Consider the following 24,422-nt stretch of genomic DNA (forward strand, 5'->3'; position numbering starts at 1 on the left):
ATTTATTTATGATTTGCATACTGTTCTGTGTGCTTGTTAGCTAGCTCTCAAAAAAAAAATTACCCCTGAAATGGCCATGTCTGTCTATGAGAAGTTGTTCTTTGTGGTATCACTAGTCATATATATGAGGTCACACACAGGAAACACAGTGGTCTCTGCTGGGCGTTTTGGGGAAGGGTGAGACATTTCACTGAAGTTACTTATCTTTCCTCTAGCTTGAAGTATAAAATGCTTGTTTGAGCTCCTTAGAGTGGCATGAGGGTGTCTCTGCTGTCTGGGTCCTTGGTGACATGGGATTAGCCGGAGACACACTTGGGATAGCCATGTGAAGCATCAGCCTCATTTGGTGCCTGGCGGGAAGGAAGGACACACAGGACAGATATTCCTCATCAGGGCATCTTCCAGACTAAGGTAGGACGAAACTTCGTGTCTACGCGGGAGCCGTGGTTTTGTGAGCAGGATGGGTGAAACTGCAGTTGTCACAGCTCTCCTTAAACTGATGGCAGGAATAAACGAGCTCGTGGTAAGGTAGCATGCCTCTCGATTGTACTGAATAGGAGACTCTGGGAGAAAGGGCATGGAGACAGTGACTCGAGATTTAAAGAACAAAACAAATCAGCATCCCAAAGCCATGTGGCGGGGGCTTCTCAGGCAATAGCCTGTCATCCGGGGCCTTTAGCTTGTGAGGGCTTCTGCGTACAGCTTATTGTTTTGTCCTCAACTAACTTCACTGATTTTTAGAGCATTTTCGTCAGCTTTGACCTCTAGTTTGGAGGTAAAAGCTAAATATAATTTTACAATAAAGAAATCGCTACCCAGGGTCTATTTAAATCCCACCTCTCTATATGTCTTGACAGGTTTTCACTCTGTAGAACTGACTGGCCTGAGCTCACTATATACACCAGGCTGGCCTTAAACTCACTATATATAGACCAGGCTAGTCTCAAACTCATAGAGATCCACCTACCTCTGATTCCTGTACTGGGGTTAAAGGACCTTAAATTTCTCTTAATTGAGCTTCCTTCAAACCCAACAGATACCTTGGCTTGACATAGGTTGTCAAAGGAAAATGCATATTAGATTAACAAATTAACTGACATTAGAGTTGATAGAGGAAAAACTATTCAGCCAAGATAATTGGAGATTATAACATCTTAACTTGCCCATCCAAACAAACAGTTGGGTTTCTGAGTTGAGCAGACCTAGGTCCCAGAGTGACTTCAGGTAAATTACCAAATGCCCACCTCTCTCTCCCAGCCTGTAGAGTGGATGTTCTGGGTTCAGACTACCACAGTGATCATTAGCGGATAAGGTACTTACTAAACTGCCCGATCCAGAGCCAGTACTAAGTAAACAGTGGCTATCTGAACAACAACAAAAAAACCATAGTGACAGTTGTCAGTGTAGCTACAGCAACATCATCGTGCTAATCTCACTTCCTTGGCTTTCTATATGAAGAGATCAAGTTTAAGCTGTGAAAATCGTGACCATCCCTCCCCCCTTTTACTCTGACTGATTTTTTGAGGTTCAGGGGGGGCTGAGTGGCTAGAAGCCACCAAAGTGAGGACTGACACAAAGGATTGCTACAGATGAGCCGAGATTCTGCCCAAGGGGCTATATGCCCCTGCTGGCACTCAATGTGTTACCTTCTAAGGGATCTGCGGCTGATCAAACTTGTAGAAACTGTAAAAAACGCACATAAAACAGGAACGGAGCCTTGGCCAGAGCTTCGGGGCTTTGCTGTCTTCCCGGAAAACCCACCAATGATTAATGATGAAAGAAACACTTTTTAAGCACACAGCCCCCTTCCTGTGCAAGGCTCTCTTGTAACAGTCATCTCTGCAAAATCTCCGAAGTTTGTGAACGGGCGTCCAGTTTGGGCTGGAACTAGAGATAATCTCTATTCTTCACCCACCACCTGCCTTCCCTGGCCTCCAAAAGCCTCCATCAAGAAGCTGTGAGAGGAATGTAAAGAAGGTGATTTCTCAGGGACCACGTCAAGGTCTGTGTAGCCACTCAGCTTTTCCCTTGCGTTGGAGGCAGAAATGTTGTGGCCTCACATTGAAACTAAGAAAACAGCTGTGGCGAAGCAGCTGGACTGAGGTGCAGCCCCCAAGGGACCTGAGCTGCGTTGCTGTCAGGCTGAGGCTTGCAGGCTGTGAGAGCCGGACAGGGAGAGCAGACAGTGTGCTCTTGTACACATGCGCTGTTCTTGGCTCCACCCTACTGTTGTGCTGCCCCCACACAGAGCTGACATGCGTTCCCTTTGGGCCAGTGACTGCCAGCTCCAAGAGCACACATCAGTAGACGAAGAAACAAGGGCCTGCCTACAAACAAGGAGCCCTCCCCCTCCCAGCCTCTTTTGTCCTCGGTCCTCCATTCCCTGTACTTGACCCCTTGCCAGCCCTCAACGCCAAAGTCAAGGTTGGCTGTTGGGCCCGGGACAGCAACAATCATTGTTTTATGTTTCCATAGCAGGAATGAATACGGGCATGTGTCAACCGCAGACACAAGTGTGATGCTTGGTGCTACTGTCAGTGTGCAAAGGTCGCAGAGCATAGATGGCCACACCCTCCCCGAAAGAGGCAATTGCATGGGACTGCATGCCGGTTAGCTTTAACCGTCAACCTAGAATTCCCTGGGAAGAGTCTCAGTGAGGGACGGTCTACGTTGGGATGGTCTGTGGGCGTGTCTGTGAGAAATTCTCCTAAGTTAGTTGGCGTGGATGGCAGCATCCCATAGATGGGGGAGGGCGTGGGAGTCCTGACCCGTATAGAAATGGGGAGATGAGCCAGGAACAAAGCACAAAACAAGCAAGTGAATCTCGTGCTTCCATTCTTCCTGCCCCGTCAATGTGACTGGCTGTTTCAAGTTCCTGCCTTGACTTCCCCACAGCGAACTTGGAATGGTAACATGAAACCAACCCCTTTCTCCTCTCGGCCGCCTTGGCTGGCATACTTTATTACAACAACAGAAATGAAGCCCGTCCAGGCTGCCATCCTATATGAGGTCTCTCTTTACAGCTCCCATCGTAGATGCTACCTCTGTGCCCTGGTCAGCCCCTTCTGGTTCTTCTAGACCTTTCTCTCCTCCCCATGTCCATTAAAGCACACGTTCCTTTCCCAAGCATCCTCCTCTGAAGCACCTGTTTGTGCATCCTCCTGTGCTGTGATTGGTTTGTTTTCACACCCTCCTGTGCTGTGATTGGTTTGTTTGTGCATTCTCCTGTGCTGTGATTGGTTTTTCTGACTTATTGAATGCAGATTGGGTCTGATTCAGATTTTTTGTTGTTCTTTTTTCTTTTGTTTGTTTTTTCAAAACAGGGTTCTCTGTGGCTTTGGAGGCTGTCCTGGAACTAGCTCTAGTAGACCAGGCTGGTCTCGAACTCACAGAGATCCGCCTGCCTCTGCCTCCCGAGTGCTGGGATTAAAGGCGTGCACCACCACTGCCCGGCTCTGACTCAGTTTTATGTTTACAATTCCTCACTCAGAAGGTCAATAAAACTAGTGATGTGATGCTGCAAGACTGTACCACACCCGGGAGCAGGCTGTCTGGATTGTGTATCTCTCCCTGCCCCTGGGATCCGATATGACTGCACAGACAAAAGTAAGAATGCAGTCAAAAACCATGGTTCTGTCCTTCACATTTTCAGTTACTCTGGGGCAACCAGAATAAAAAAATATGAAACACCTAATTCTAGAAGTAAGCACCTCGCATGTTTGGGTTCAATAATTTGTTACAGCACATGAGAGGGTTATTTTTAGCTGTCAACCTACCACAACCTTGGAAGAGTGATCCTAAGGAATTATCCAGATCGGGTTGGTCTGGGAATGACTATTTTATTGAATTTTTGAGACAGGGTCTCACTGTGTAGCCCTGACTAGCACGGAGCTTGCTTTGTAGACCAGGTTAGCCTCGAACTCACAGAACTATGCCAGCATCTGCCTCCTGAGTGGTGGGACTAAAGGCGTGTGCCACCATGCTCTGCCCTTGATTGTTTATTCAAGTGGGGAGACCCACCTGGTGTGGGCGGTGCCGCTTCATTGACTGGACCCTGCACCGTGTTAAAGATGGGCCAGCGGGGCATGAACAGGCAAAGCGCGTGCATCCATTTCTCTCTGAGGCTGAGTTTCTGCTCTGACCTCTCCCCGTGCCCGGAAAATGTGAGCCAAGCAAACCCCTCTGTGTCCTGTGCTGCTCTGTGTCAGGTGTCATCATGGGGACAGAAGTGGAACGATACTACGGTATTACCAACCGTTGATCCCTTATGTCTATTTATACCTGAAACTTTCCTATAGGCACGGGAGAAAAGACACCGTATGCGGGGTGGGTGCTGTCTGTGTTTCCAGGTACTCACTAGGGGCTTTGGTCAGTCACGGGTGAGGATTGCTGTGTCTGTATGGAAACACACACACACACACACACACACACACACACACACACACACACACACACACCGGCCCCGCACACAGTGCCCTGTGCCTCATAGTCCTAGAGAAATGGCCTCCTTTCCCCCTTCGGCCTTCCTGAACAAAGGAGATTATAGACATCGGAGAAAAGTAGGTCTGAGAGGTCTCGGGGTTTATGTGTGACTCTGCATGAGATCGTTTCTATGTATGCGATCGTTTCCACTGTTCAAGTTTGGAAATGACTCAGGTTTGCCTGCGTGCTTCCGAGTTCTAAAACTGCTGCCTTCTGCATGTCCCGGTTGCCCGACTGTCTCCTTCCTGCTCTGCTACTTCCTGCTTCTGGCTTAGTAAACCCACAGGTCACGATGTTTGCGTTCACAGGGTTTCTCAGTTCAAGCCAGGCACTGGCTACCTCCCACTACAACTTGAAAGCCTCATTAGAGGGAAACACGAAACTGAAGCCACCATGAAGAAATACAGAGTAAAAGGGGCTAAAGTTGAAGGGGGGGGATGATTGGTTCTGACTGGAAATGAGGAAGGGGCTGAGGCAGTTAGCACTCCGTGTGGCCCTTTGAAGACTAACGACACGTCTTAGCTGGCGTTCTATGGCTGTGAGGGAACACCATAACCAGAAAGCAAGCTGGGGAGGACAGGGTTTATCTGGCTCACTTCCACATCGCTGTTCATCATCAAGGGAAGTCAGAACAGGGACTCACACAGCTCAGGCACCTGCAGGCAGGGGCTGATGCAGAGGCCATGGAGGGTGCTGCTTACTGGCTTGCTCCGCATGGCCTGTTCACTCTGCTGTCTTATAGAACCCAGGACCGCCAGTCCAGGTGTGGCCTCACCCACAATGAACTGGGCCCTATCCCATCAATCACTAATTAAGAAAGTGTTTGAGCTGGAGAGGTGGCTCAGAGGTTAACAGCACTGGCTGCTCTTCCAGAGGTCCTGGGTTCAATTCCCAGCAACCCCATGGTGGCTCACAACCATCTACAATTCAATCTGGTGCCCTCTTCTGGCCTGCAGGCATACATGGAGGCAGAGTGTTGTATACATAATAAATACATAAAATCTTAAAAAAAAGAGAGAGAAAAAGAAAGTATTCTATATGGATCTTAGGGAGACATTTTCTCGATTGAGGTCCCTCCTTCCAGACGACGGTGACTATAGCGTGTGTCAAGTTGATATCAATCTAGCCAGCGCACAAGAGTAGGGGGCTCCTCTTCCAAGGGCTGCTACTGACATCAGCTTTCACTGCCTGCTGCCAAGCACCCTGCTCACGGCTGTCTGGGTGTGTCACACATCCCTGGCCTCAGGCCTAGGAACGTGCGTAAGGAGATTAAGTCTTGGGTGGGTGACCTGCATGACGAGCAAGGGACAGAACTGGGCTATTTACAGGACAGCAGCCTAGTATTGTCTTCAGGCGCTCGGAGTAAATGGAATTTAGTTGGCAAGAAGGAAGAGCTGAGAAATGATGTGGAAACGGTGGAGTGTGTGATGGCTTCAGGGGACAGTCTGTGGAGAGGGAGACACTTCAGGCTGCAGTGTGTATGTGGAGGTCACAGTACAACCTCAGGTGTCAGTCTTCACTGTCCACCTTCTCTGAGGAGGGTCTCATTGCCCATAAGCGTCTGGGGGACTCTTTTGACTCTCCGACAGTCTCACTGCAGAGCGCTTGGTCAGCTTTTGCCTGGGCTCCGAGGATCCGAACTCAGGTCCTCGCGCTGCCGAAGCAAATGCTTTACCCACTGAGCCCCCTCCCTGGCCTCGTGTGGCTGGTCTTCAGTGAGGTTATTGAGGGTGGAAACGCACAGACCTGCCCTTGGGCATGGACTAGTGAGAAGGCTGTGCAAGCATTTCACAGGGCTACTTCACGCTCTCGCGCTACCCTAAAACGTCACCGAAGTGAGAAGCATCCGGGAGATAAGTATGCCTGTTTTGTGAATGTTCTTAAAAACGCATGAAAAACCCAATGCAGGGATTTTTGTTTATTTGTTTTTTTGTTTTTTGTTTGTTTGGTTTTTTTGTTTTTGTTTTTGTTTTTTGTTTGTTTTTTGAGACAGGGTTTCTCTGTGGCTTTGGAAGCTGGCCTGGAACTAGCTCTTGTAGACCAGGCTGGTCTCGAACTCAATGTAGTTTCAAATTTCTTGGTAGTACATGTGACCAGAAATCAAATCTGTAGCCACGTTCTCTATCTTGCTAGGATGGTTAAGTGTTGGTGTCTACCGTGGGCCTGAGCAGCTAACTCACTCTAACAGAAAAATCTCTATTGACTGGGAAGTATTTTATTAGCAATTTCTCAAATTAAGAAATTGTCGTGTAAAAGTGTACTATGAACCAGGAATACTTTCAGTAAACTGCTTCCCTTGAAAGCCCAGAGTATGCAAAACATCCCCGGTGTTTCTGTGAGTTAACTTCCGTCGCCAGGGCTGTGCATTTCTCCTGGAGTTGGTCATCGGGTAAGATAGTCAACGCATGTAGGGATTTTAGCACAGTTCTTTATAAGAACAGAAACAGGCGCACATCTCTGAACCGGGTATGGTACCGTCCCCAGGGAAAGCCTGTAGTGATCAATCATCGTAAACAGAATGTCCCCAGCCACCAAGCCAGCCAGTGTGGCACTGTGCAGACGCTCCACCAACCAAGGAGGAAGCATGCCCTGCCTCTGCTTGGTCCCTGTGTTTTCCGGTCTCGCTGTGGGGCTCGTCCCGACCCTCCCTGCACTTGTGACTCCTGAGGGCTGACAGCCAGTGAGCACCACCAAGCTAACTCTTGTCACAAATGACCTTGGGATGATGCTGTGTGTCAGTGTTTTAAAAGGATCTTGAAGTGGGCGGGCCCTTGTCTTCGTTAGGGTTTCTATGGCTGCAATGAACCGTGACCAAAAAGCAAGTTGTGGAGGAAAGGGTTTACTTGTCTCACATTTCACATTGTAGTCCATCAATGAAGAAGTCGGGACAGAAACTCAGACAGGGCAGAAACCTGGAGAAGGAGCTGATGCAGAGGCCGTCATACTTGCTTGTTTATTATGGCTGCTGTCTTATAGAACCAATGTTGTAGAATATTATTTTAAGGTGTGTTACATTTGTTTATGTTCTGGAACATTTGTTTGACGATGTAAAGATGTGTTGCTTATGTTTATGCTGCCTTTGTTTAACTCTGTGAAGCTGTGTTACTGTGCCTGTCTGAAACACCTGATGGTCTAATAAAGAGCTGAATGGCCAATAGCGAGGCAGGGAGAAAGGAGAGGCGGGGCTGACAGGCAGAGAGGATAAATGGAAGGAGAAATCTGGGAGAAAGAAGGAGAGCAAGAGAACGAGGAGAGGAGGACACTAAGGGACAGCCACCCAGCTACACAGCCAGCAGTGGAGTAAGAGTAAAAGTTAAGATATGCAGAAGTCAGAGAAGATAAACGCAAGAGGCAAAAGATAGGTGATATAAGTTAATAAAAGCTAGCTAGTAACAAGCCAAGTTAACGCCAGGCATTTGTGAGAAAAAATAAGATTCTGTGTGCATGATGTGAGAGCTGTGTGGTGGGTGCCCCAAAGAGCAAAGAGTAAAAACAAAACAAAACAAAAACCAGCAACAAACCAAGGACCATCAGCTCAGACATGGCACCACCCACAATGGGCGGGGCTCTCCCCCATCACTCACTAATTAAGAAAACGGGAACATTTTCTCAGTTGAGGTTCCTCCTTTCAGATAACTCTAGCTTGTGTCTAGTTGATACAAAGATAGCCAGGACAATCCTCTAACATAGAAAACAAATGACAACAAAAAACAAGATACGTTTCAAGCGACAGAACGCTTTGCTGACCAAGGACCTGACATACTAAAATTTTATGAAACGAAAACAAAGTCTCCCTTTGGTTGAATGCATAGAGGAGCTGGTGTAGGTGGAGTTTTCCTGTCCCGACCTCCTGACCACCTGTCCCCAAATAACCTCCAGCCGATTCCCAGATAGCTGACTTGGGAGACTTAACATAAATTATAAATGCTCGGCCAATAGCTCAGGCGTGTTACTAACTAGCTCTCACAGCATAATCCATTTCCATTCATCTATGTGCTGCTCCAAGGCTCGTGGCCTTTACCTCAACCCCACTCTGTGTGTCCAGCTCATTCTCTGTCTGCTGGTGACTCCTCAGACTCCGCCCTCCCTCATCCCATCATTCTCAGTTTGGCTTGCCCTAACTTTATCCTGTTCAGCTATTGGTCAGTCAGCTTGTTTATTAAACCAATCAAAGTGACATATAGTCACACAGTGCACAGAAGGACTATTCCACAGCAAGCTAGGATCCAATCCCCAAGAGTCTAGACTAACCACGGGGACATGGATTTGGAATGCTCACACCTGGGGCTAGCCAACCATTGTCTCTGTGTCCCATGGGAACACCAGAAAGCCATGTGGACTATGTTTGAATTAGAATTTTGTGTTACATCCTCAGCTTTGAGTTCGTATAATAGTGAGTTGCAGATTGTAGTCCCTCATCTGCTTTCAAACCGCTGTCTGTGTGATTGACTGTCCCTGTGCTGCAGCCTGAGGGCGCCCTTCTGCATTTCCTTTGGTTGTTAGAACTCTGTGCACCCTCTGGAATTTTTTTGTGGTGTTGTGTGTTGCCTTGGTGACTAGGAAGGTCTGAAGTCTATTTGATGCTGAAGGGTAGTGGTCGTCTCATTCCAGGTTCCTGGTAGAAACTTCAGCCCCCTTTCCTCGCTGCTGGTGTCTGTCTCCTCTTTACATGCTTCTGTTACAGTCCCCATCACAGGAAGGGTGTATATACACAACAAATGGAGGCCCCAGAACAGTGCCTGGCTCTTGGAAGGTGCTGCATAAAATACCCAATGGCGATGGCTAGATCTTGCGGATGAACTCCACTCTTCGGTCACAAGGGGGCGCCAGAGTTCTCCTTCTTGATGCTGGCCCAGAGTGGGGAATGGAACAGAGCAGTGTTTTGTAAATGGCTGTGTTCCTGAAACACACACCACCTAAGACACCTACTGGGTGAGCGCTGAGGACCCCAGGATTCCTCCTGTGGAAATCCCAGTGGAAAGCCCTTTGCTGAGAAGCCAGAGGAGAGCGCACCCAACCGTGTGCATGTGAAAGCCAGAGGCCGTCCTCAGCTCTTGTTCCTCAGGTGCCATCTCTTTGTCTTCTGAGTCTGGGTCCCTCACTGCTAGTTAGGCTGAGCTAGTTCGTTTGTCCTGCCTGCGCAATGCCACTCTCTCAGGATTTTAACATGGACGCTGGGGATTGAACTCGGGTCCTCATGCTTGCGAGGCAAACGCTTTATGGACAACCACCACAATCTCTTCTATTGTTTTCCTTTCCATGGAGACTCAGAGCTCTGCAATGGAGATCTGTAGTTCACTTGTCCATCTGGAAAATGGGAACAAGGGGACTGAAGGCTCCGGCACAGAGTCGTGCCAGGTGGCTGCTCCAGGGTCTGGAGTCCTTGTCACGTTGTGTTTCCTGCTGCCTTGATAGGAAGCCTGTCTGGAACAGAGATTTCTCAGTTAGGGTTTCTGCTGCTGTGAAGAGGCTCCCTGATCACAGCAAGTCTTATAAAGGAAGTCATTTAACTGGGGGGTGGGGTGGCTTGCATACAGTCTCAGAGGTTGAGTCCATTATCATCATGGTGAGGTGGCATGCGGCCAGATGTGGTGCTGGAGAAATAGCTCAGAGTCCTGTATCTTGCGGGTAACAGGAAATGATCTGAGGCACTGGGCGGTATCCTAAGCATAGGAGACCTCAACGCCTACCCCCAGTACTTCTTCCAACAAGGCCATACTCACTCCAGCAAAGCCACACCTCCTAAGAGTGCCACTCCCTATGAGATTATGGGGACCAATTACATTCAAGCTACTACATTCTACTCCCTGGCCCCATAAGCTTGTGGCAATATCGTAATTCAAAATTCGTTTAGTCCAACTTCAAAAGGCCCTATAGTCTATCATAGTCTCAAATTTATTTAAAAGTTCAAAGTCTCTTCTGAGATTCATGCAATCTCTTAACTTTAACTCCCTATAAAATCAAAGTTAAAAAGCAGATCACATACTTCCAACATAAGTTGGCACAGGATATAATTACCATTCCAAAATGCAGGGAAGGGAGCATAGCGAGGAAATATTGGACCAAAGCAAGACCTGAAAACAAGTTAGGAAAACTCCAAACTCTGCGTCTCCATGTCTGATGTCAAGTGCTCTTCAGATCGCCAACTCTATCCAGCTTTGTTGACTGCAACACACTTTCCCCTCTTGTGCTGGCTCCATTCCCTGTTAGCGGCTCTTCACAGGTATCCCATGATGCTGGCATCTCTGACATCTTGGAATCTCCCAGGCAATCCAGGCTTCAACTTCACAGCCTCTCTACTAGGCCTCCATTCAGGGACACCCCTAACACATGGCTGGCCTCAGGGGCTTTCTTCAGGTGCAGAGTCAAATTCTGTAACCCATTTCTTCTATTCCCTGACTCTATCCAAAGCCAGAACCATGTGGCTGAAACTGCCAAGCTCTGCTACGTTATTACGGGGGGCCCCCTTATCCAATTATACCATCTTTCTGTCCTTCACTGCCTAGCCTTGGCTGTCCCGAAACTGGATCTCTAGAGCAGGCTGGCCTTGAACTCAGAGATCTGCCAGCCTCTGCCTTCTGAGTGCTGGGATCAAAGGCGTGCCCCGGGCTCTTCTTCAATTCCTTTTCACAAGTTGTAAACCTCACTGGGTGGGATCCTGTCCTGAGGTCACCACTCCCTCTATCTATTTCTCAATCTGTTTACTTTCTAGAACATAGGACTTAGCTCCATTCTGCTTCCATGCGCTCTTTCTCTTCTCAAATATTTTTCCTTGCTCAGTTTGCTCCTTTTCATTATAAATCTCCATCAGAGTTACACTAGCAACCACACAACAGAGTCTATGCTAGGTTGTTTTCAGATTTCCTCTGCCAACAGAATTAATCCAAATCTCTTCTCTTCAGTCTCAGGCAGACTCTTCAGTCAAGGGCAAGAAGCAGCCATATTCACTGAAATATCACAAGAACAATTTCTAGGTGACATGCTAAGATTCTTCTCCCCTGAAGCCCCATGAGTGAGCACCCCACAGTTCATCAAAACACACTTGGAGCCACTGTCTTCCGTGCTCCTAGTAGGATGGTCCATTAAGAACGCTCAAAGCAAAAAAACAAAAAAAACAAAAACAAAAAAACGCTCAAAGCATTACACAGCTTTCCTAATTCACAGTCCCCAAATCCACATTCCTCCAAACAGAAGCATGCAGGCCTATCACAGCAATACCCCAGTCCCCGGTACCAACTTCTTTGGAATGTGGTAGTTTGAATGTCATCGGCCCCCATAATCTCACAGGGAGTGGCTCTATTGGAGGTGTGGCCTTGTTGGAAGAAGTGTGTCTCTGTGGGGATGGGCTTTGAGGTCTCCTATGCTCAGGGTACCTCCAAGGGTCTCAGACCATTCCCTGTTGCCTGCGAGATGTGGGACCCTCAGCTACCCCTCCAGCACCTCGTCAGCCTGCAGGCCACCATGCTCCCCGCCATGGTGATAATGGACTGAACCTCTGAGACTGTAAGCCAACCACCCCGATTAACTGTCTTCCTTTCTAAGAGTTGCAGTGGTCATGATGTCTCTTCACAGCAATGGAAACTCTGACTAAGACAAGATACCTAAGGATGCTTTACTGGTGACAGAGGCCAAGCAGCCCCATTTTCAGACATCTAACTTTCCCATTCATGCAACCCCCACGACTGTTACGTTAACTTCGTCTTACAGTGTAGAAACTAGCAAATACAGAATCTCTCAGGCCATACTCCTTAGCCTGCAGGCCCATAAGCTTGGTCTTGGGGAAACAATATGTTCATCTTCTTTACTCTTTTTCAGAATGTGTTTTTATGTTATTTAATTTTACTATACTCTATGGGTATATTTGCATACCACTTGTGGTCTGGTGCCCTCAGAGGCCAGAGGAGAACGTTGGATCCCCGATTGGTTGTGAGCCATCATGTGGGTGTTGGACTCCAACTCTGGTCCTCTGGAAGAGCGAGCAGCCAGTGCTCATAGCCACTGGGGGACCTCTTCAGACCCTAATTCTACTGGCCTTAACTAATCCTACTGACCTTAACTAATCCTACTGACCTTAACTAATTCTACTGGCCTTAACTAATCCTACTGACCTTAACTAATTCTACTGACCTTAACTAATTCTACTGACCTTAACTAATTCTACTGGCCTTAACTAATTCTACTGACCTTAACTAAAATTTAGCTTTTCTTTCCATCATAAACGTAGGTAAAAGCCGAGGTAAAATCAGCCAAACCTGTAATTTGTTGTTCCCAATAGAAATCACAAGTATTTTCCTATACCATCATGTACCATAGATATCTCAAAGCATTGTGTATATCATTGCCCTTTGTAGTTATGATAGGCACTAAATAACTGCCAGGCTTAATTATCTCACATATCAACGAAACACAGGCTACTGTGTAACAATTATTAAATAGTTCAGCGTGATCAATTTCTTTCATAACCCTATGTACTTTCTTGTATGCATTGAAATACATAGACCTCCCCAGACTACAGATGAAGAAAAGAGTTTAGAGCATTTGCTGAAAGAGATTGATGCTATAGGGTCTGTGGCTCAGCATTCATGAATTCAGAAGTGTAGCTGTCAAAGTCCCGAAAGAACTCCTTATTTCTAAGGGGTCCAGTAGGCTGGGAAATTATAATGGCACTGCGGAAAGTGTACCCCTTGAGTCATCTACACGCTCTTGACAGGTGGACGCATGCAGGACCTCTGGACTTGAACTAAACAGAAACGAGTCCCGACGCATAACGATGCTCAGGACATAAATAATTGAAATGTTGAGGTTGCCGTGGTTATACACATTCCCCTTATATATATATAACAAATGGTCCCGTGAGACTATTTCAGATATGTTTGTGGTGGTTTGGTACAAGCTCACCTACTGCATGATTGGGAAGAGCACACACTGCATGTGTGTGAACGATACTTGATAAATGACCATGGTACATGTTTATGCACTGAACATAGTATTTTTTACTTTCATTTCAGTTATGTGTGAGTGTGTATTTGTTCACAGGAATGTAGTGTCCACGGAAGCCGGAAGAAAGCTTTGGATTCCCTGGAGCTGGAGTTACAGGTGGTTGTGAGCTACCCAGCAAGCTGCCCCGCGTGGGTGCTGGGAACCATGTGTCATTCTTCCAGAGCTGTCTTAACCACTGATCCGTCTCTGCAGCATGTGTGTGTGTGTGTGTGTGTGATATGTGTATTTGCTCACGTGTGTGCAGGTACACACGTGTGTTCATGCATCTGGAAGTCAGATGACAATCCCTGCTGTTGTTCCTCAGACATCACCCGCGTGGATTTCTCTTAAAGACAGGGCCCTTTGCTGGCCTGGAACTAGCCGTGACTAAATTGGCTGACCAGCAAGCCCGAGGGATCTGCCTGTCTCTGCCTCCCCAACCCCTGGACTGTGAGAGCATGCCTCCATGCCCGGCTCTTTCACTCGGGATTGAACTCGGGTCCTCCTTCTTCCGAGACAAACAGCTCAGCACCTCAACCAACTCTGTCACCTCTGTATTTTAAAATGTGTTTTATTATGTCTGTATTCTACTTCCAAAAGAAGACCGAAAAGGCCGCCAAGGAGTCAGCTGGGTCTCATTGTTCTGGTATTGTTCACTCCTCTGGTTGCACCGTTTTCTCTTGTGCTCTGTCTAATCTTGTATGGTTTTGTTCATCACTCCAGGGGCAGTGAGCTATATCATACACACATCCACAGAGCCTGGTGTGCAGCAGGCTAGACCATCGAGGCCTATGTAACTAACTTGGGGAACTCTAATGTTTGTGGTAACGGAATGGCTAGCAGCTCATCTCTCAGGATATTAAACCGGGCTCTTTGTACTCTCACAGCTGAAGACCCAGGATTCTTGGGAGGAAAATGCAAGTTTGGGAATTGTAAGAAGTGTCGGAGTGATGTCTTCTTCAGCAATATTTGAATCACATCTTCAAAGGCAAAGCTGTGCCTGCAGAACACGTTCTCTCTTCTGACGTGATGTCGCAGAGGTGTTGAGCCAGGGAGACTAATACTAGTTTTGTTTGTTCTCCTTTCCTTTTTAAGACAGGTCTTAAGGCACTGAACAGGCTGGACTTTTGATTGTGGCTTCTGCTGACCTGGACATACTTTTCTGGAGAAAGCCGGCTCCTGTGAGTCATCGGTGCTCTCCCCTCGCTGTCTGTGAACTTCTTCAGGCTGGCTATTACTTGTGCTTTTCAGAAATTATCTGCTCAGCAGCCATGCATCATTTATAACAATCTCTGGCAAAACCTCAGAAAAAGATACGCTCTTGTCTCATCAGGCAGAGCCCAGTGAAAACACTCCCCGGAGGGTGGCGGTGGCTCGACAGTGGACAGCCTCGTGGAGATTGCTTCTCCGAGGGAGTATGACCCAGTTAGGAAGGAAGCAACAGTCACAAGCCAAACACAGTCACCGGTGAAACCAGAGAGGGGCTCCTGCAGGACCGAGGGAAGCAGCTAGACGCCGGCTTCTCCACAGGGCAGTGGATCTCTTCTGTCCGTCCATCTGTCTGTCGTGGGGAGAGGAAATGGCCCATGAGGTGGACCTGGAGTCCTTCAAGGAGTCGGAGCGGGAGGCCATCCTCGGGGTCCTGTACCGTGATCAGGCCGTTCAGAGCACGGAGAAGGAAAGGGTCCGGTAAGCAGCGCTTCCACCGGAGCTGGTCCTATGGGGCTTGGTTTTTTTCTGTCTGGAGTCACGGCTTGTGGGCTTCCTTGTGACTGCTAACTCACGGCTGGAGTTCTAACCCAGTAAGGTCCCAATGAGGGTGTGGGGTTGGGGATTATTTTCCCAACAGACCTAAGTCAATTTCACAGTTCTTTGGAAAGAACGCCTTTGTGGCATTTGCTCTTTGAGCGCTCCCCCCTTTGTGAAAGTAACTAGTAACTAGTAACTGGTAACTAGTAACTAGTAACCAACAGGCTTCTGGCAGCGCCCCCTCTAGAAAACTTCCTAAGAGCCCCCCCTGTTTTCTGGGATACCTGGAGGCATAAAGGAGGAGGATGAGAAACAGAAAACCAGTGGACTCCATTTCTGTCTTTTCTCTTTGTTCTCGTCTGCCCTGCAGCGGGCTGGGAAGACGGAAGGGTGAACCCGCTCGGCCTGTTCCTTAACCCCTTTATCAACAGGACCTTCTCTCCTGGCTGGCTGTTTGGTGTGAGGTTGCACTTGTTGGCGTCTCTGGATGGCAGAACTGCCCACTGTTAGCTGGGAGGTTCCCTCTGTAAATACACGGCCTGTTTCTCAATGTTCGTGGGCACATCTGAAACCTCAGTACCTAGGAGGTAGAAACAGGAGGATTAGGGTTCAAGGTCAGGGCTGGGCAGATGGCTCAGCAGATAAGGGCACTTTTTGATCTTGCAGAGGACCCTGGGTTCAATTCCCAGCACCCACAACCATCTGTAACTCCAGTTCCAGGAGGGTCCAGGGCCCTCTCTGGCCTCTGTGGGAACCAGGCACCCATCTGGTGTACATATATGCATACAGACAAAACACCCATAGACATAAAATTAAAGGGGATCTAAGTATTTTTTAATTAGAAGAGTTCAAGGTCACTTTTAGCTATTAGGCATGTTTGAGGGTAAGCTGATGAACGCATGAACATGTGTTTAGCGTATCACACCCAGAGTCAATTCTAGTACCAAGGAGTGGGTCACACCAATGTTTTATAGGAGACCCTTTCTCAGAGTCACTGGAGAGATGACACAGCGGTTATCTCTGGCTGCTCCTACGGATGTCCAGGGTTTGGTTCCCAGTACCCACGTGGTGGTAGTCTACAATCCTCTTATAACTGCAGTCCCCGGGGAACCTGATTCCCCTGCTGGTTTCCATGGGCACTGCATGCACACAGTACTCTGACATACATGCAGGTAAAAACACCCAAATGCATAGAACAAACCCACACATATAAAGTAAAATGTTTGAAGAGTGAGGGAAACTGTTTGGCTAACCAAAGATACAAAGTTCTTCTTCCAATCCCTTTTATTTCTTTATTCATTTGTTCATTTATTTATCTATTTGTCTGAGACAAGATCTTTCTCTATCGCCCTGGCTGCTCTGGAACTCCCTGTGGTGGACCAGGCCGACTTTGAACTCACAGAGATCTGCCTGCCTCTGTGTCTCCCTGTGTTCCAAATGCTAGGAGCAGACCACACCTGGTCCCTACTTTATTTCAAAACCCTTAAATATACTTGTAAACTCCCAATTCACTGAAATAATAATAGGCCCAGAAAATGAGTACAGTCTTTTTGGTGATTAAAGAGCTGGTGTTTGGGATAGCAACGGAGTCGGCGGCTACTGGTGAGGAAGGTCCTATTCTGAAGGGACAAACGGAGTGTAACTGCTTCTGAGACAGGCTTGTAATCGTTTGTCACAGCCACCCCGGGAGACAAGGCCTTGGTTCACAGAAAACCCCGAGCCTAGGCTGGTGAGGTGAGAGACACTGGCTCCTACAGCCTGGTCAGATCCCAAAGCCGTATATGGTGGGTCTGTGGACGCTCCTGACTGTAGTCATCTGTATAGCATCATATCTGTCTCCGTTTTATTTATGTTGCTATGATAAACTGCCCAGACAGAAAGCAGTTTAGGGGAGGAAGAGGTTTATCTTGTCTTAGAATTCCAGGTTAGCACCCATTATTGGGGGGGGGTCCAGGTAGGAACTTCAAACAGCCGGTCACATCGCACCCACAGCCAAGGGCAGACAGGAACCAGCGCGCATGTATGCACTTGCTTGCCCGGGTTCATTTCTCCGTTTGCCTACAGCTTGCCCCGCCTAGGGGATGGTGCCGCCCGCCCACGGTGGGCTGGTTCTTCCCACATCTGTGAAGTGAAGACAACCCCCCCACACAGACACGTCCACAGGCCAACTGATACAGAAAACCCTTTTCGAGGCTCTCCCCAGGTGACTCAAGGCTACGCCCCGCTGGCAGTGAGAGCTAACCATTACCCCACCCAATCATTGTTCAACTTGTTGGGTCGCAGGAAACTGAAAACACACCTGCAGCATCTTCGGTGGAAAGGGGCGAAGAACCCCAGCCAGGAGCACAAGGAAAAGCGTTGTGCACGCTGCCAGCGGGTTCTAGGCATGCTGCTGAACCGCGGGGCCGTGTGCCAGGGCTGCAGCCACCGGGTGTGCTCTGAGTGCCGTGTGTTCCTACGGAAGACTCACACGTGGAAGTGCACAGTGTGCTTTGAGGACAGGTAAGCATCACGGGTAGGGTGTGTGCATTTGTGAGTGTGTGTGTGCATTTGTGTGAGTGTGTGAGTGTGTGTGTGTGTACAAGCACACAGATGAGTGTTCTGTTCCTTCTCTGACTCAGGACTCAGGGAGGGTCCAAAACCATCCTGGCTTCAAACTCGTGACATATAGCCATCCTGTCTCAGTCATCAACAGATGCCCCCCAAAAGCCATCACACTAAACCTGATCCATAGATGCTCCCAGGCTGCCAGACTAGAACTGCTTTTCTCTGCTTGGGAGGGAGACATCTTAGCTCAACAATGGTTTAAGTCCAGGTAATGGTAATGCACATTTTTAATCCATCCTAGCACCGGGGAAGCAGAGGCAAGCTCTTTTTGTTGTTGTTTGTTTGTTTGTTTCTTTTGAGACGGGATCTCATTGCATATCTCTAGAAGGCCTCAAATTTACAGAGTTCTGTCTCCTGAATGCTAGGATTAAAGTCAGGCCCAGCCGTAAAACATTTTTATTTATGAATGTTTGGTGACTGATGATGGACTGACCCAGGATTTTTGATGGATTTATTTGGGTTTCTTTTTTTTTTTTTGGTTTTACAAGACAGGGTTTCTCTGTATTGTTTCGGAGGCTATCGGTCCAGCCCGGCCTCGAACTCACAGAGATCCGCCTGCCTCTGCCTCCCGAGTGCTGGGATTAAAGGCGTGTGCCACCACCGCCCGGCTATTTGGGTTTCTTGACTAGTGCCTTAGTCTTTTTCTTTTTTAAATATGGGGTCTCGTGAATCCCAGTTGGCTCTAAACTCGTTATGTGTAGCTGAGACTGATCTTGAACTCCTGATCCTCCAGCCTCTAGCAGGCACTGCGATCACAGGGCCACTTGGACACCCAGCCCGGTGCCTCGGTTTTCTTAGACCTTATCCCCTTCAGGAAAAGTGGCAGGGATGAGAGCAGGGGTGTGAGCAGGGGTGTGAGCAGGGTCCTAAGTCAATTTCTAGAAGAATGTTTTGAAGGAGGGAAGTAGTGTTTTTGAACAAGTCATTTTGAAAATTAGCATATTTGACCTGAAGTTCTACACTGTCCAAGTAAGAGCAGGTCATCGGCTCCCTGAGACATGCAGGGGCACAGCCACTTGAAGGAAGAGCAAACAGAGAGAATACCACAGAACGTACCGGAAGAGAGAAGTGTGAGGCAGATACAAATCTGTGAGTGAGTGGTCAGGGACTCTGGTGAGATGCAGCCTGTGATATATCATTGGCATGTTGGAGGACCCTAGAACACGATCACGGGAGACCCGAACGCAGAGCAGCATAAAGCCGGCTTCCCTTCCTAAGGCAGGAGGGCTGGCTGCCTGGCACCCTGCAGTACTGCCGGATATCCTGGTCCTCTGCAAGGCCTTATGCATGTCATTCACCCAGAAATGTGGAAGGGCTCCGCCCTCTCTGCGCTTGAACCGGTCCTTTCTTTTTTGACCTGGATCGGTTGCCATCCTTTCTTGGGCTTGCTGGAGTCAGTGTCCTTCAGGCATCTCTTAGTTCAAGGGAAAAACTCAACCCTGATAAAGGAAATAAATGAACTCTTAGCAGTTTCCCCCTTCTAATAGTTATCTGCAAACTAAAACTCAAAATAGAGGGCCCAGGCTGAGGCAATCTCCTAGGGAGGTAACTATGTTGAAATCTCTGCCCTACACGGCATCGTGCCCGGCGTTGTAACTTGACCCACTAAATACACAAAATGTCATTTCTATAACCCCCAGCTTCCTTATTTTGAAATAAGGATTTTTTCAAAACACCTGTAATAATTGCATCACAACAGTGGATGTTAGAAGAAAGCTAACTTACAGTGACTCCAGCCTTCCCTCATTCTTCACACGCCCCCGCTCCCGTTTTGTCCACAGGGGCCACCATCTAGTGTTTGGTCTGCAACAATCATGAGGCCTTGGGAGCTTAGCTACTCGGCTCTCCCTGTGTCACATAGTGGGACCTTGGGAAGGGTCTTGAGTTCAATTCATGCTTCTTCCCATGTTTTTCCCCCGCAGTAAAAAAATAAGAACTGGATACTGGATGAGGAAGGTAGATTTTTTTTTCCAGACAGGGTTTCTCTGTGTAGCTTTGGAGGTTGTCCTGGAATTCCCTTTGTAGGCCAGGCTGGCCTCGAACTTACAGAGATCCACCTGCCTCTGCCTCCCGAGTGCTGGAATTAAGAGCATGTGCCGCCACCACCGCCCGGTGAAAGGTAGACTTTTAAAATCAAGAAAGAGGTAGACTTGGGGGCACCAGTTAAAAAGTACACAAGGAAGGGCTGGGGGCAGTGGATTTCTGTGACTTCAGGGACAGCCAGGAGGACTACACAGCGAGGCCCTCTTTTTAAAGAATGGCATACAACTTAGATTCCTGCCAAGCAAAAGGCCCGTCAAGTGTGCTGGCTGGGGGAGCGTCTTCCAGGGCAGGTTTTCTCTTGGAGACCTGCTCTTGCAGAGAGCCCCAGAGCTCAGGGTAGGGAGAGACAAGGGAGCTGGCTGGCTTGGTTGGCAGTGACCCCCCCCCAGACCATCGTGGTGGAAGCGGAATTTTAACCCTCCCTTAAAGCTCAACCCACCTTAAGGGCGGCTACTACTGCTGTCCATGCTTGAGAGTGGCTGTGAAGCAGAGGACAGTGTGTGAATCGGTGAGGAGCTTGGATTTGGGCTCCTCTTCATCATCCTGGGCTGCCTGCTGGACTTGCTCTGGGAAGCCAACCTATTGTTTTTTTCAGCGCGCGCGCGCGTGTGTGTGTGTGTGTGTGTGTGTGTGTGTGTGTGTGTGTGTGTGTGTGTGTGGCGGGGGGCGGAATCAAGACAGGGTTTCTCTGTGTAGTTTTTGAGCCCATCCAGAACTCGCTCTGTAGACCAGGCTGGCCTTGAATGCATAGAGACCCGCCTGTCTCTGCCTTCCAAGTGCTGGGATTAAAGGCGTGCGCCACCACTGCCCAGCTGAGACTAAAGATTCCTTATTTTCTTTCAAGTGTTGAAGCCAAAGCAGAGAGTAAAGATGCAGAAAACGATAGAATACTTCTGTGTGCGCGTTTGTGCGTCTAAGCCTGGGTATGTGTGACCCACGGTGCACGCGTGGGACTCGGGGCACAGCTTCAGTTGTTGGTCCTCTCCTTCCACCTTTGTATTGTTTTAAAGACTGAGTTTCAACTGTGTGTCAGGGGTGGGGTATGTGCATATCCGTGTCGGCACCCTCAGAGGCCAGGGACGTGAGATCCTTGGGAGCGGGGGGGTTACAGACGGCCGTGAGCTGCCTGGTATGAGTGCCGGGAACTGAACTCGGGAACGCACTCCTAACTGCTGTGCCGTCTTTCCGGCCCTGTCTTCCACCTTCCTCCTTGTCTGAGACAGGATCTCTTGTGCATGCCAGAGTAGCTGGCCTTGCAGCTCCTGAGAACTCCACTGGTCCCATCTTGCAACAGGATTGCCGCAATTACAGGTTCATGCCACCACGTGATCCTGGGTATCCGAACTCAGATCTCGACGCTTGTGAAGCAAACACCGACAGGACCCACTGAGCCCGACATTAGACGTCTCTCTTGGTGCTGACAAAGAAAACACATTTGTGAGACAGGGCCCTAGTAGGTAGCTCAGGCTGCCTCAGACCCACAGTCCTCCGGCCTCCGGCTCTCGAGTGGTAGAACTGGGAGGCCTCTGCCAGCATCCCAGAAAGAGACTGCTCTCACACAGTTGTGGTGTCACTCTTGTCAAAGGGCAGACTCGTCTGTGGCCAGCACTTGATTGCACTTCTTGCCTTTAAAACCCTTTTGGGAATTAGTGAGCTTCCTATTTCATTATGTCTTTGGTTTGTACTCTATGCGGTCATCCGCTTAGTTCATCTGGAGCCTGTCACCATGCAGGAGGCACTTTGCATGGTAATCAGGTCAAGCCCTGTCTTGCTGAGCACTCAAGGTCACAGAGCGGCTGAAGTTGAGAGTTTGGGCAGGTGAGTGTGGGTGGTTTTTTCTGTACATTATGCCTTCATAAGGATTTCCATAATAGCGTATACATGTCCACAAGACAGACCACAGTGTATTCCCAAACCGGCAGACGTCATCAGCAATGTCCTGGTTTTAGATGACTCAGCTATGTCCTGGTCCACTGATGCAGTCATTTCAGTGTAGCCATGAATGAGTGTCTTTATTTTCACAGAAAGAGGGCTGCCCTGGAGTCCCTGCCCGTCATAAAGCAGGTCTCAGGCTGCTATGCTCTGAAATCCCTCCTACACTGAGGTGATGGTGCGGTTAGATTCTGGAATGTCTTTTTGATTCAAATGCACACTTAGTGGCTTTCAGAAACCAACAATGTGCCCCTTTCCTAAGAAAGCAGTTGGGTCTGCCGACTCCCCATAACTGCCTGCTCTTCCCACAGTTACCCAAATGAACGTTCATTACCCTGGAAGACGGCATCTCCCAAGTCAGTGAATCTGAGTGTGCCTTCCAGGGGCTTTCCCACATTCATGGTGACCTCACTGGGTTTCTAATCCTGGGTCTTGCCCTTTTAGTCAAGAAATTCATTAAATGCCTCCTTGTCTTTGGAATGTACCATTATAGAGACATCTGAAGGTGTTTTACCACATGTTCTTTATGCCCTAGAGATGACCCTCTTCTAGTTCAGGTTTCTGGTACTGTGAAGAGACGACATAGCATGGCAACACTTTTTCTTTTTTTTAATTATTTTTTTAATGTACATTGGTGTTGTACCTGCATGTATGTCCGTGTGAAGGTGTTAGGTCCCTGGAGTTACAGACCATTGTGAGCCACCGTGTGGGTGCTAGGAATTCTCTGGAAGAGTAATCAGTGCTCTTAACTACTGAACCAACTCTGGAGCCCCCACAGCAACTCTTGTAGTGGAAAACATTTAATTGGGGTGGCTTACAGTTTCAGAGGTTCAGTCCACCGACCTCATGCTACGAGGTGGCAGACATGGTGCCGGATAAGGGGCTGAGAATCCTGCATCTTGACCTGCAGGCAACAGGAAGTGGTCTGAGACAGTGGGCGTGGCTTGAGCCATGTATGGGATCTCCCTTCCTCCACCAAGGCCACACCTCCTAATAGTGCCACGCCCCATGAGCTTATGGGGGTCATCACATTTAAACTCCCACAGCCCTCCTTTCTAGTTCTTATAGTTAAAATGTTTCTGGGGGACTTTTCACTTGATCCTTAAAGACCAAGCAACATACTTTTGAACTTTTGATTTTCAGCCTCTTGAATTCGCCCATTTCTAAGCCAACATTTTCTCTTCAATCTGATTGTTCTTTTGTGCTTTTATCCCTCTTTCTTTCTTGTCTTTTTCTGGGGATTGGACTTAGAGCCCTGCGCATGCTAGGCCAGCCTGGGGAATGACCGCTAGTGAGCGGCTTGGCCACTCTCTCCGTTTGTGCTGCCTTCTCTTCCGCGTTTCTGTCTTTTTCTTCCGTGTTCTGGGAAAGCAGCTGAGCTGAGCTAACCTCAGTCAGGACTTAGCTGATTTGGTTATGAAGCATGCGCACGCACGTATGTTTGTGTGTGTGTGTGTGTGTGCGCGCGCGCGCGCGCGCGTGCACGCACATGCATGTGTTTTGTTTTTGTTTTTTGTTTTTTTTCCAGACAGGGTTTCTTTGTGTATCCCTGGCTGTTCTGGAACTCACTGTAGACCAGGGTGTCTTTGAACTCAAGAGATCTTCCTGCCTCTGCCTCCTGAGTGCTGGCACTGAAGTCATTTGACACCACTGCCTGCTGGCTGTGCCTTTTGTTGGGCATCAACAGGGCTCCCCGTGCTTGGGCCTGGTTAGTGTCCTAACCCCCCTCCACTCCACTCTGCCCCCTGCCCTCACCCCGTGTCTTCTCACTCCAGCCCGATTCCCTGCTGTGGTTGAGGTTCTTTTGTGGAGGCAACAGCCATATTTTTGAGAGCAGCTTCCTGCTAGTACTTTCTGGTTGCCATGGTGACGCTTGCTCGGCCTGCCCATTCCCCTGGTCTTGCCGGCTCAGGATGGTGCCTGTGGCATTTTGCCAGCTGCTCTCTGCTGTCTCCTCCCATCTCTAGGTTGGGGCTATGCCAAGAGCGAACGCTTCTTGCCTGGTGTCCTAGCTCAGCCCTTCTGACAACATGACCCTGTCCTTGAGGGCACACTGCCACAGCCTCTGCCACTTTGGATCCCACCTCCTGCCTTTCCTCTCAAGGAGCTCCCTGGAGCCATAGAGATATTCATGTATTCCCCAGTCCACTGAGCTGGGACCCGAGAGTGTGTCTGGGTGTGCCGGACAGAGAGGGTCTGGGGTTAAGGAAGGGACATGGTGAATGTTTTGCAAGAAGGGTTGACAGCAGGGTGATAAAAACCATCGCTTTATCTTCGAGAATCTCCGCTCTTCTCACAGTTGCCTAGGATTTAATCGCAAACATCGGTCTGTTTTCCTGTACCAGCGTTGAAAGCAGATCAGCTGGGCTTGTGGACCGACGAAACAAACCCACACGATTTGCCTTGCCACCGAGAAGCTTAGCCGCAGGGTTGTTTGGAGGAAAGTAAACTGGGGGAAAGCTCTTAGGAGTTAGAGACCTGTGGCTCTGTTTCACAGCAGGCCGATGCTGTGTCTGGGGTGTTGGCATCCTGAGCATCTGGCAAGCCACCAGGGTATTTTTGGGAGGTGCTCTTCAGGCTTCTTTGCCATAGGGGCCTTAGCCAGAGAGCAGACCTGCAGGAATGCACGG

At 48.7% G+C, this 24,422-nt stretch overlaps 1 protein-coding gene across 3 annotated transcripts in view; it reads left to right on the forward strand.

The window, feature by feature from the left end:
* The first annotated feature begins 235 nt into the window (after positions 1 to 235).
* Sytl3 (synaptotagmin like 3) overlaps positions 236 to 24,422 on the forward strand; it is a 67,706-nt gene continuing 43,519 nt past the window's right edge. For 2 of the 3 annotated variants that reach the window (XM_021224633.2, XM_005065922.3), the window contains exons 1-3: positions 236 to 411; positions 14,557 to 15,150; positions 17,494 to 17,712. In XM_021224633.2, coding sequence (XP_021080292.1) covers positions 15,041 to 15,150; positions 17,494 to 17,712 — 329 coding nt within the window. In that variant the 5' untranslated portion in view covers positions 236 to 411; positions 14,557 to 15,040. The remainder of the gene's footprint in view (positions 412 to 14,556; positions 15,151 to 17,493; positions 17,713 to 24,422) is intronic. The other variant, XM_040758140.1, reaches the window with a different exon arrangement.

The sequence above is a fragment of the Mesocricetus auratus genome, unplaced genomic scaffold, assembly GCF_017639785.1.
Source record: "Mesocricetus auratus isolate SY011 unplaced genomic scaffold, BCM_Maur_2.0 Super-Scaffold_100018, whole genome shotgun sequence".
NCBI classification, from domain to species: Eukaryota; Metazoa; Chordata; class Mammalia; order Rodentia; family Cricetidae; genus Mesocricetus; species Mesocricetus auratus.